Source organism: Eriocheir sinensis, chromosome 55 (assembly GCF_024679095.1).
Source record: "Eriocheir sinensis breed Jianghai 21 chromosome 55, ASM2467909v1, whole genome shotgun sequence".
Classification (NCBI taxonomy): domain Eukaryota; kingdom Metazoa; phylum Arthropoda; class Malacostraca; order Decapoda; family Varunidae; genus Eriocheir; species Eriocheir sinensis.
Genome location: NC_066563.1, coordinates 11,242,619 through 11,255,877, shown reverse-complemented (window position 1 = coordinate 11,255,877; position 13,259 = coordinate 11,242,619). Strand labels below are relative to the sequence as shown.

The 13,259-nt window shown below is 45.4% G+C and overlaps 1 protein-coding gene across 1 annotated transcript in view; it reads right to left on the bottom strand.

Moving 5' to 3' along the window:
* Positions 1-13,259, bottom strand: part of LOC126983838 (fibrillin-1-like) — a 184,982-nt gene that overhangs the window by 38,366 nt on the left and 133,357 nt on the right. Inside the window, exons 8-15 of the mRNA XM_050836970.1 lie at positions 12,120-12,912; positions 10,932-11,054; positions 10,236-10,384; positions 8,173-8,307; positions 6,665-6,787; positions 6,306-6,404; positions 4,228-4,386; positions 1,840-1,998 (exon numbers count right to left, since the gene is read on the bottom strand). Coding sequence (XP_050692927.1) covers positions 1,840-1,998; positions 4,228-4,386; positions 6,306-6,404; positions 6,665-6,787; positions 8,173-8,307; positions 10,236-10,384; positions 10,932-11,054; positions 12,120-12,912 — 1,740 coding nt within the window. The remainder of the gene's footprint in view (positions 1-1,839; positions 1,999-4,227; positions 4,387-6,305; positions 6,405-6,664; positions 6,788-8,172; positions 8,308-10,235; positions 10,385-10,931; positions 11,055-12,119; positions 12,913-13,259) is intronic.

Here is a 13,259-nt window from a genome sequence, read left to right as displayed (position 1 = left end):
AATCATCCTTTGACGCAGACGGATATCGAAATTGTTAAAAAAAAAGGGGGAGGGGGGGGGGAGAGGTCGACAACTGTGCCCCGCTTTAGAGTTTAAGAAAAAGTATCTATCAAGAGTATTTTAAAAAGAATGTACCGGCTAATTAGTCCCTGAGGCGGCTCGATACTCTCCTCTTAAAAAAAAAAAACGCAGAAAACTGAAAATTACAGGAAGGTGGAAAACAGCAGAGGACGGACCGTTTAAGAGCATCCACGCACATAGCTAAGAAAAAAAAATAATAATAATAAAAAAAGGAAAATAATAAAAATGTAAATAATGTGTAAATAAGACGGACGTAAAGGAGTCAATCACTTTTTTTTTTACTTTACTTAACCCAAAAATGTATTAGTAATGTGTGAAATAAAATAATGTGTCAGAATTTCACCCACCAAAAACATGTTACGTAGATTATTAACAGACGATTACTGGAAGGTGAAAAATAGAAGATACTAATTTAGAGCACACACACACACACACACACACACACACACACACACACACACACACACACACACACACACACACACACACACACACACACACACTATACGCTACAATTAACGCACAGCAGAATTTCACGCCCTTTAATAATTTACGTAGAAGTTAGAAATTCAAAAGGGAAGAGGGAAATGGAAGACATACTATTTTGGAGCACAGACACACACGTTACAAGTATTTACATTACATAAAATTAAGATAGACCAGACTTACGTAGACTTAACCAGCAACGAAATTGAGCACATACGACAAAATAGAAAAAAACGAACCCAAAGCAAAAGAGTAGCAGTTTATTTTGTATTTACGTTGACAACAAAGGCGGTAAACGAGAAAAAACTTGTATCCGCTCGTGATATTTTCGGAGTTAACAAGCATTGCGCATTTTTCCGCGATGACCAATGGACTTCAAAAGACGGACGGATAGGAGCCAATTATTATTATTTTTTATTTATTTTTCTTACTCTAATCGACCCAAAAATAGTAATTAGTGATTTTTGGCAGCGATGCATGGGGACGGAAGGGAGGAAGACGAGGCGAATACAGGCGATGGGGAGGGATTTAGAGCGTTGAGAAAAATGGTTATTATGTAGAAAACAAATTAGTATTGATGAGGGGGAGGAGAATAAAGTACTTCGGTAATAATAATATGAACAATAAAAACAAGAAGAAAAAGGATAATTATTGATGAAGGGAAGGAGAATATTGTACTTCAGGAATATTAATAACATGAGCAATAAAAACAAGAAGAAAAAGACTAATTATTGATGAAGTGGAGGATAATAAAGTACTTCGGGAATAACAATAACAAAAATAACAAAAACAGGAAAATAAGAAGAGCCTTACAAGCATTAAATAAAATACAGCAAAATAAAATCTACAAGTCGTAAAACATGATACCAAAGTAAATGTTCGGAATAATATAAAGCAAAGAACTATATGATACAAGACACTAAACAAACAAAAAAACAAAAACCTAAAGTATAAATTGAACAAAAAAAAAAATAATAATAACATTAACACACAAATATACACTGAAATCAAAACAAACACAAAAACAATATTTACTACTACTACTACTACTACTACTACCACTACCACTACTACTACTACTACTACTACTACTACCACTACTACTACTACTACAGCACTACAACAAACATCGTCACAAGGAAAGGGTCAAGAAAAAGGCGATAGAAAACTAACAAAGATTCCCACCACCCACCAACCTTCACTCACTCACTCACTCACTTACACACACAGTCACTCACTCCCTCACTCACTCAACCACTCTCACTCACTCACCCTCGCAGCTTCCGCCGTCTTCCGTGGACACGAGGCCGTCCGGACACTGAAGGGCGTGCACCAGCTCGTCCATCTGGGCACACCTGTAGCTCCCCACCGTGTTGATGCACCCGTGAGGACACTGATTCGCCACCTCCTCGTACTCACACTCGTTGATGTCTGGGAGGAAGATAGAGATCCAGGAATGAGAGAAGGAATGAGGGAACGAAGAAGAGAAGAAATGGGGAGGAGAGGGAAGGGGAGGTGAAGAGAGAAGCAATAAGAGGATATCGACTTGCTATCTCTTCGCAATCACACTGTCTGGGAGGAAGAAAGAGATCCCAGCATGAGTGAAGGGGTAAGGGTACGTTGGGTATGGGCTGGGAAAGAAGAGGAAGAGGGATGAGTGGGAAAGGGAGATGAAGACTCAGGACAATCAGGGAGTAAGAGTGGGGAGAATGTATCGATCCATTCAAGAGGCAAAGATTAAAATGCTTTTCTCTATGTAAACCTCACAATGACAAAGACCAAATCATCTACACCCAGACACAGTAACACCTCAAAAATTCATCTTGGCCACACAGTATTTCGCTACACCTTCCTCTTTAAGTGCTTGAGTGGCTGGGTTTCGCTGCGGCTACACTTGATCACAGCACAGCAGGTGAAGGGAGTTATTACCGAAGTCTACGTTAGCTGGTGTGTGAGAGAGAGAGAGAAAACGTGTCAGCTACAGGGAGAGCTTCATCATACTGTTCCCTTTCCCCGGTGGTGATTGGTCAAACTCTGGAGCTTATCTTCTTAGCAGATTGTATATACGACTTATACGATTTGTGTTTGTAGATAATGAGAAGTGAGGGACATCAAATAATGCAACAGAAACGCAGAGGAGATGATATTAAACCCTCTTTTTTTCTCTTGTGTTAGGTCCTCAATCAATGTCAGGTCGTCAATCTTGAAATCTTTCGTCCTTTACAGGCAACAACATATATCTACTCGTGTATATTGATAGATAAATGTATATAAATTGATAGATGGATAGATAAGTGAATACTGATACAGATATAGATAAAATAAATAAAAACAAAAATTAATTCCGACCGACGCCTCACTCCTGCCCGCCACCCCCAGCGTCCACTCCTGCTGCCGCTTCTCCTTCTGCTTCTATCGGTCCCTGCGCCTCTTTCTAGCCCTGAGTTGAGGTCACAGAGTCTCTTCCACCACCTACTGCAGCAGCTGGAGCCTTGCCGTGTCCTGTTTCACTTCCTCACTCCTCCATCCTCCTCCATCACCGTCAACCTCATCATCTTCACTCTCCTTGCACACACATACACACACACAAATCCCTTGACCCTATCCAATCCGAGGGGTACATATCTGGACTCCCCTCAGGCACTTCGATCAAAACGATACACCTTTTTATTTTATTTTACTTTCCACCAGCTTCTTTTCACTCATTATTCATTATTGTTTTACACTTTTGATTCCGTACCAGTACTTAGTGTTCATGAGCGTTATCGTTGTTCAGACAAATGAGTACGATGCGGTGTTACGAGCGCGAATATTTGAAAACGTCGGATCAATAAGGTTAAGGCTTTATTTCACGCTTATTTGCAGCAGCATTTCCATCGTCATTATCTGCTTCTTCCTCTTCCTCCTATTCCTCCCCCTCCTCCCTCCCTTCGCTTCATCTGATCCCTCTCTCACTCCTGCGCAGAATCGACTCTCCGCCTGTTCCTCCTCTTCCTCCTTCTGCCCCTTTTCCTCCTCTTGTTCTTCCTTCTCCTCCTCCTGCCCTTCTCCTGTTCCTCCTGCTTCTCCTCCTCCTTCCATTCAAAACTCTCTCCCTGCTCCGTAAAATTCGCTGCTATATATGCTGATGTTATTTTCTTCTGCTTGCATAAGAACATAATAACATAAGAAGCCTGCAAATCATTAAGACATCACCACCATTGAGACATTACAAGAAACATCGTCATTTAAACATTACCACAACAAACATCACATCACCAAAAGAACTAATACCACACACATATGAAATAGTCACCAGACAGAACATCCATAAGAAAACCAACACTACACATCACGTTATTCATTCACCACACAGAGAACATCACCAAGAGAGCTCACATCAAACACCATAACCAACCCACAAAGACCACCATCACATGAAAAACCACATCAGGAACATCACTACATACACAACATAAGAATATCACATCACAAAACACAAAAACATCCCATCACAAGGACACAATGCAACACAATGACCTTACACAACACAAGAACTTTACACAACACAAGGACATCACAACACAAGGACATCACACAGGCACATCACTCGGGGTCACCAAACAGCACCATCACCACCACCACCACCATCACCAGACACAACAGAGGCAAGATCATCACCTTCGCAAGTCTTCCAGTCCATGGCCATCAGGAAGCCTTCGGGGCATGTGCAGAAGATTTGGCCGAAGGTGTTGAGGCAGATGTGCGAGCAGCCTCCGTTGTTGATGGCGCACTCGTCCTCATCCTCACAGGTGTGGTTGTCCGACGCCAGGTGTGTGCCTGAAACAATTCCCACGGTGAACATGAGGGAATGGAAGGTGAAGGACAGGGAAAGGATGGAGGATGTTAAGAAGGGTAGGGAGGTCGGTATCAGACTGCATGTGAGGAGTAGGAAGAGAAGAGAAAGGAACGAGAAGGAAGGTGAAGAAGGGTGAAGATGATGAAGGTGAAGATAGGGGAAGGAAGAGGTTAAGAAGAGTAAGGAGGTGGAAATGAAGAGTAGGAAGAGTAGAGAAAGGAAGGAGGAAGTTAGATAAAGAGAGGAGGCGGCATTGAAGGAGGAGTAAGACGAGGAGGAGGAGGAGGAAAAAAGGAGCGACGAAGAGATGGCAAAGGAACGAGACTTAAGAGGAGATAAAGAAGAAGGATGAAAGAAAGAAAGAAAGAAAGAAAGAAAGAAAGAAAGAAAGAATGGAAGAAAGAGAGATAGAAAGAAAGAGAGAAAGAAAGAAAGAAAGAAAGACATAAGAGAAGCAAGGAAGGTGGAAGATGTGGAGGGGAGGAGTAAAAAGTGGAAGAGGTGAGAAAAATGCGGGAGAAGACGTGGAGAGGGAGCAAGAAGGGGAGATAATGCAGAAAGGGAGTAAGGAGTCAGGGAGCAAGGGTGAGGAGGGGAGGGAGAGTAAAGAGGGGAGCGAATGCAGTGAGGAAGAAGTTAGGGGGAGAGGGAGGGGGGTAGAAGGGGTGTTAGGGCTGGAGGCAAGGAGAGGTGAGGGAGTGAAGGGGAGAGGAGGAAGGAGAGGGGACGCAGGGTGAAGGTCGTATGAAGGCTGGGGAAGAGTTAGGAGAGGGGAGAGAGGGAGGGGAGTAAGGGCAGCGAGGGAGGAGAGGGCAGAGGGAGCGACGGGAGTGGGAGGCAAGGGAGAGAGTGGAGGGAAAATAAGAACACATGGGAGGAGGACAGGGAGATGGATGTGACGGAGGCTGATGGAGGAGTAAGGGAAGGGAGGAAGGAAAGGAAGGAAGGGTGTTGGAGGAGGGAAGCGTAGGGGAAGAGGGGGGAGGAAAGGAAGGAAGGGAGGGAAGGGGCTAGAGATTGTAATAAGGGTGTTGGAGGAGGGGAGCGTAGGGGAAGAGGGGGGAAGGAAGGGAAGGAAGGGAGGGAAGGGGCTAGAGATTGTAATAAGGGTGTTGGAGGAAGGAAGCGAAGGGGAAGAGGAGGGGAGGAAGGGAAGGAAGGGAGGGAAGGGACTCTAGTTTGTAATAAGGGTGTTGGAGGAGGGAAGCGTAGCGGAAGAAGGGGGAAGGAAGGGAAGGAATGGAGGGAAGGGACTCTAGTTTGTAATAAGGGTGTTGGAGGAGGGAAGCGTAAGGGAAGAGGGGAGGAAGGGAAGGAAGGGAGGATAGAGGTTAGGCCGCTAGGGGTTGTAATAAGGTTCCTTTCCTCCTTAGACTTAACATTAGAAACTATAAGCCTTAACATTATCAGAGACGAATATTCCAGCCACTTATATATCATTTTCACCTTCACAGTATTGCATTACGTTTACTAATTTTTTATACACCAAAATATCAACTCATGAAAAAGTTATATTTTTTTCTCGCACAGCAATCAAGTTATTTATTTATTTATTTTTTTACAGCAAAGGAGTCAGTTCAAGGGCATAAAAAAAGGAAACAAATGTAAAAAAAAAGCCCGCTACTCACTGCTCTTAAATTATTTTGATATACGGTGGAAAATAGTGTGATATCATGTGCAAAATTCAGTGACCTCTCGTAATCTCACACTAGACTCTTAAAGTTCACGTTCCCGAAATTGACCTCTCTTTCGGCCACCTCTTTTGATTCTTTTTTTAGGAGCAGCGAGTAGCGGGCTTTTTTTTTATTATTGTTTCCTTTTTTTGTGTGCCCTTGAGCTGCCTCCTTTGTTCTAAAAAAAAAACTTTCGAAAGCGGAGTGTGAGGGCAGCGGGTCCTTACCTGGGAGATTGTGACAGGTGCAGTAGTACCCGCCCGCCGTGTTGTGACAGGTGTCTTGGCAGGGGCCGTGGCCGTTCCGCAGCAGACACTCGTTCTTATCTGCACACGAACCCGGGAAAAAGAAAAAGAAAAAAAAATAATGCAGATGGACTCGGCGTTTAATCACATAATTCTTGGCGGGAACATTAACATAACTAGAATTTGAACGCCATCGGGATGACGTCTCTTTACGACCCCCTTAATGAAGCCTCCCCTTGGTGTGTGTTGTGAGAGTTACGGGGCAAAAAGTGCGGCAAGCACCCAGCAAGAGGGGCAGGGGAGGCACCACAAGGCAAGGCAAGGCAAGGCAGGGCACATACCGATACAGGTCCTGCCGTTGGTGGCGAGGCGGTAGCCCTTGGGACACACGCAGCGGCGGGAGCCCAGCTTGTTGACGCAGGTTCCCCCGCAGCCCCCATTGTTAGCGGCACACTCGTCCACGTCTGTTAAGGAGCGGCAAGAAGAACGCCATAAGTGTCTCCCTCTGTTTAGTTCTTCAAAGGTATCTGTTTCCCTTTATGTTTACAGGATCGCTAAAGTTTGCAGTGATAAAAAACTGAAATCGCTATTAAATCCCTTCAGTCTTATAGTTCCTCGCCTCCCAAAACAGCCAAAAATCTACGAAACCTACGAAATTCCTTCAGTCTGTTTAGCTCTTCAGTAAGTATCTGTTTCCCTCTATATCTACAGTGTCTTGTAATACCAACCTTAGTTCCGCGTCTCCCCAAAGACCCACAAAAACATCATAAGTAACTGATTCTTCTCTACTTCAAGATATATATTTCTTCTTCTAACAGTAAAGGTTGATCGCTAAGGTTTGGAGTGGGATAAAAACTAAGCTCACTGTCAGATCCCTCGCCAAAGAGCTGCGTAACCACCGTCAGTACCCGCTTCTTCTCTACCATAAGAAGTTTATTCCCTCTAATTAAGGTACCGGCAGAGGGAGATCAGAATGATATAGAAGGGTAAATACTAAACTTGTTACTATATAATGCACCTACGACCAATTACATGTTCTCTCTTTCCTTCTATTAATGGAACAGTTGAATGAAAAGAACAAAAACTCTCTGCTCTCGATGCACTGAAATTGAACTCATTAAATAAGTCAAGTTAATGTACAAGAATTATTCACGCTGTATCCGAGAAAAAAATAACGCAATCTGTTTTTTTTCTTTTTCAATTACATATATCATTTAAAGTCTTCATGCCACTTGATCGTTATCATGGCTGCTGAATAGAGATAAGAGGAACGCAGTCAGCGAGGAGGAGCAGAACACTTCTTCATTTGCATCGTGTGTATCATTATGACAGTCTGTGATACACTCATAACCAGTACTTGCAGAAACTTGTTTGGAGTGACGAATGAACTGATAAATATTCTGAAGGGCAAACCAGCAGCGAGGTCTGGCACGCAATACCTGAGGAACGGTTTAGTAAAGAGAAAGAAGACCAAATAGATTCTTCTGAGCAGACACCAAGGCCGGACACCACACCTGACAGGTAAAACACGACTTGATGAGACCAGGTGAAGGGGACGACGGGGAGAGGAAGAGAAGGGGAGAAAGAGATAGATAGATAGATAGATAGATAGATAGATAGACAGATAGATAGACAGATAGAAAGACAGATAGAAATAGAAATAGTTATAAAGGTAGAGATAGAAAAAAAAGTCAAGGAAAGAGAAAAAAGAGAAAACACAGACAGACAGAGACAAACAAACAGACGCACAGACATTCATACAAAGAGAGAGAGAAAATAGCGAGCCTCAATACACACACACTCACACACACACAACCCCCCACCCCACCCCACCCCCACACACACTTACCCTCGCACGTGACGCCATCCGAGTGTAGCGTGAAGCCCTTGTAGCAGAGACACTGGCGCCCGTTCTCGGTGGGCTCACAGATCTGCTCGCATCCTCCATTGCTGTCCCCGCACTTCCCGGTCGTGGCCTGGCGCGCTGCAGGGGGCATGAGGGCACGTATGAGGGGGGGAAGGGAGAGGAGGGGGCCGGGGAGGGGAGGGGGGAGATAAAGGGTTGTGAAGTGAGAAGAGATAATGTGGAGGGGGCAGGAAAGGGGGCGTGGAGGAAGGGGAGGTGAGGCGAGGTGAGACAAGGTGGAAGGGGCAAGGAAGGGGCGTGGGGAGGAAGGAGAATGGGAGGGAGGAGGGGAGAGTAGGGGTTGTGAGGTGAGAAGAGACAAGGGGGGAGGGGCAAGGGAAGGGGGCGTGGAGCAGGAAGGAGGGGAGGGGAGGGAGGAGGGGAGAGAAGGGGTTGTGAGATGAGAAGAGACAAGGTGGAAGGGGGGCAGGGAAGGGGGCGGGGGGGAAGGGGAGGTGAGGCGAGGTGAGACAAGGTGGAAGGGGGCAGGGAAGGAGGCGGGGGGGAAGGGGAGGTGAGGCGAGGTGAGACAAGGTGGAAGGGGGGCATGGGGGGAAGGGAGGGAGCCGAGGTGAGACAAGGTGAACTTCTATATCCCGCATTCTTCATCTTGCATTCTTTTTTTTTTTTTCTTTTTTCTAGGTGGCGTCTAGTCTGAAGTGATTTTTCTTTGGTACCTGTTAGCTTTTTTTTTTTAACTCGTCGTTGGTTATTAGTGATTTGCATTTATATTTCTCCGTCCTGTCTGGGGGGGGGGTCTTTTTTTTAGTTCTTGATGTGCTTGTTTGTTTGCCTGTCTGTCTGTGTCTGTCAATTATGATGCTTAACTAACCTCCTCTCCTCTCTCTCCCTCTCTGTCCCCCTCTCCTCTCTCTCCCTTTCTCTCCCCATCTCCTATTTCATCCTCTCTAGTCTCCTCTCTCTAGCCCTGTAATCCCCTCTCCTCTCTCTCCCTCTCTAATCTCTTATTTTTCCCTCTCTAACTCACTTTCTTATCTTTTCTTCTCTTTCTCCTCCTCTAACCCCTCCTCCTCCTCCCTTTCTCTTTCTCCTCTAATCCCTCTCCTCCTCCTCTCTCTCCCCCTCCTCTCCCTCTCTCCTTCCCTCTCCCTCTCCATCTCTCTTCCCCCCTCACCGCATCGCCTTCCACTAACCCGCCCCAACTTCTGTCGATAATGAGTTAATGAGGTGAACGACCACACTAATAATATTCATAAGACCATAATGAGATATCGCCCGACAACGCCAATGAAATAGACTCCAGTTTACGGCCGCAAAATCGACGCGGTGATTAGAGGTGGGCGGTTAATGATAACACCTTGATAACAGGGGACCCAGTTCGAGCCCGTGTGATTTTCCAGGCCAGGTAAAGATTTTTAAACACGGTGTAGGCTTAGATTTCAGGTGAGAGCCGCGATGGGTTTAAGATAACAGCTCATTTATGACTGCTAAGGGATTTTGATTTTTTTTGTGGAGGGGGGGAAGGGGAGGAGGAGGAGGGAGGGGTTAGTGGGTCAATTGACAGAAGTGGTAGTAAGGAGGAAGAGAAGTAGTAGTAGTAGTAGTGGTAGTAGTAGTAGCAGTAGTAGTAGGAGCTGGAGGAGGAGGAGGAGGAGGAGGAGCTGGAGGAGGAGGAGTAGTAGTAGTAGTAGTAGTAGTAGTAGTAGTAGTAGTAGTAGTAGTAGTAGTAGTAGTAGTAGTAGTAGTAGTAGGAGCTGGAGGAGGAGGAGGAGGAGGAGGAGCTGGAGGAGGAGGAGGAAGAGTAGTAGTAGTAGTAGTAGTAGTAGTAGTAGTAGTAATAGGAGTAGGAGGACGAGGAGGAGGAGGAGGAGGAGGAGTAGAAGTCGTTGTAGAAGTAGTACAAGTAGTAGTAGTAGTTGTGATAGCCAAGGAGGTTTAAAGGGGTAGTAGTAGTAGTAGTAGTAGTAGTAGTAGTAGTAGTAGTAGTAGTAGTAGTAGTAGTAGTAGTAGTAGTTGTAGTGAAAGTATCCATGGGCCAGACTCACCGTAGGACACGCAGGAGGGCAGCACGCCGAGCCACTTGTCTCCGCGGCAGAAGAGTCTGTTGGTGAAGTCCTCGCCGAGGCGGTACCCGAACTCACACTCGTACACAGCCTCGGCGTACTTGTTGTTGGGCGGCGCCGGGTTGGTGACGCTGGCGGAGGAGAGGAAGGAAGGGGAGTGTGTGTAAGATTTATCCGTACTGTGTGGAAACGGGCCTTTAAGGGGAGGACGGAAGGTGAAATTATGGTAAGTTAAGGTAAATCAACACCCGAGCTTTTTTTCAGAAGTGGAAATATATTGAAGGCACATGGCAAGGTAATGGAAGGTGGTGGAAAGGGTATAGTGTGAAGATTATACGTGGCAAGCAAAGGTGAGCGTAAGACAAAGCAATGAGCCAGTGAAAATACAGGATAATTGATCGATATTTTTCTTCGGCGCGTGTACTGAGAAACAAAGGAACTGTTGATGATACTAACACACACAAAGTAAAACAGTAAGACTTAAAAAAAACGAAAGCATAAGTGCAATAAATAATGTAATATATAATGAAATAAATAACAAGAAAACAAGATCATTATAGTATACGGTGAAACAAAGATCCACAGAAAACGCGCAAGTTCACTACACAGAAAACGGGAAAGTAACTACACAATCTTCAAGGGAGGACCGATGTACTCCCTCTGCCACTGGTTACTCACGTGTGGAAGGCGCTGACCCGGGCGTGCTGGACCCTGGGCGGCGGGAGGTAGATGCTGTCGGCCTCCGAGATGACACACGACTGGTCTAGCTCCGAAAAGTCGATGTCCTCAGTCTCGATAAACCTGTGGGGAGGAGAGGCTGACAAGAGGCATTGGGGAAGGAGTTTTTTGTTGTGTGTGGGGTGGGTGGGGGTGGGTGGGTCCGTGTGCGTGTCCGTGTGCGTGTGTGTGTGTGTGTGTGTGTGTGTGTGCGTGTGAACTTCCCGAGGAGGTTCTAGTGGTGAGGTGCTTTTTAAATTGACTGAAGATGTTGGATGTAGATATATTTTTTTTAACCTCCTGTCTGGTGTTAATGATGATAGGGATGGAGAGAGAGAGAGAGAGAGAGAGAGAGAGAGAGAAACAAGATTTTCCTTTCTGCATATGCATTTTAACCCGCGAAGGCAACACGGCTTTAAATCTAACGTCCTGACGAAGATATAATGGCAGGCGATTGCACAGTATATATTTCTTGACGTTTTATTTGCTTTTATATCAATCCCCCATTCTTGAGAAATACAAATGAAAATAAATTACGAAAGAGAGAAGGAGTGAGTAAATCAATGATGAAAAACGACAAAGAAAAGTAACTAAACATACGACAAAGCTTTTAGAGAAGGGCAAAGGAAGAAACTACGAAAGAAAGAGTAAAGAGTGAGTGAGAAAATGAATGAAGAAGAAGATAAGATAGCAAAACACAAGACTGAGCTTAAAGAAAAAAAATAAGTGAAGTGAATTATAACAAAAAAAGCATCAACGTTAACAAATAAAACAAATTACGAAAGAGAGAGTGAATGAGTGAGTAAGTTGATGAAGATAAGGAATTACGAAAGGAGGAGAGGATGAGTTAGTGAGTAAATGAATGAAGAAAAAGAAAAAAAAGATAAAGATAACGAAAGTAGATAAACACAAGAGAAAGGGCTTTGAGAAGAACACTAAAAGGAAGAAACAAAAAACAACTAAATGGCGCTTTGACGAAATTACAACAAACAAAAAACAGGAACACCAAAAACAAATGACAAGAGTCCGGCGCAAAACGAGACACGAAGGATCGACCATCGGGGACTGTCATGGGCACTGAGGCAATCACCGCTTCAGGATCTGCAAAAGTGCTGAAGCGGGAGGACAGGACAGGATTAGCGGCCTCACCTCGTGTTCTGGGAGTAGTTTCCATCGGCGCGGAACCTGTCTGTCGGGTAACCTTCCGGAAGACCGTCGGGAAACAGGTCCTCCACTCCCTCTGTCTCGGTAGCGTCGTCTTCGGGGTTCTCTAAGCCGTACAAGTAGTTCTGGTAATCCTGCGGCTCCACTGCCTCATCTACGTACTCCGTTGTTGGTTCTTCCTCAACTACAGTGGGTTCTTTGGTCTTTTTCTTCTTCTTTCTGCGTTTTCTCCTTCCTGAGTCTCTTGGGGCCTCCTGTTGGGTTTCTTCAGGGGATGTTTGTTGGTCCCCTTCCATATGAGTCTCTGCAGCCTCCGCCTCACTCCTTCCATCGGCCACGGGAGGAAGATCAGGGAAGAAGTCAACGATAGTACGAGTTGTTTCTCTTCCCCCGTCCACCGTATACTGAATCTCGCTGGGGCTGTGCTGAGGGGTCTTAGGGTGACGTATCGGCGCCTCCGTGGTTGTGGTTGTCATTGTGGTCGTCGTGGTAGTCGATGAAGTACTTGACAACGCCGCCTCATCTGTCTCCCCCTCGCCGCCCTCCCTTGAGCCATGCTGCAGGCCCCGTTTTCTGTTCTCCGTGTGTTTCTTCTTCATTTGCTCAAGCAGGATGTTGCGCACTTTGTTGAGCGCCTCGGTTTTGTTGTTGGCGCCCTCCACGACAGTCGCGGGTCCGTCGTTCGTGGCCAGACGTGAGATGTCGTTTTCGGAAGCCCCGCCGTTTGTCTCCGCCTGGTCACCGGTCGCTCCCTTCCTTCCCTTCTTCCGTCTCCTTCCTGCAGACGAAGAACAAGGAAGAAAATAAGCATGGACGAAAACCCACGATTGTTTTTCTTCCTTTTGCCGTAAGAAGAACCCAAGTAAGCGACAGATACATTAAGAACCAATAAGAAGTGCCCGCAGCATCCTATCTCTATAAAAAAAAACGATAGACAACCACAGAATAATCAAAGGTAAGGTTGTAATCAAGGTCTAACTGCATGGAACAATCGGAATTAACTCACTCCACAACGCCCGGATCTTCAAGTCTTCTCAATAGCCAACGTAACCACAATAAATAGACTATAATGACCTTCTCCCCCTCACCTTTTTACCTTAATGAGATCAGCTAAGACACTCCATC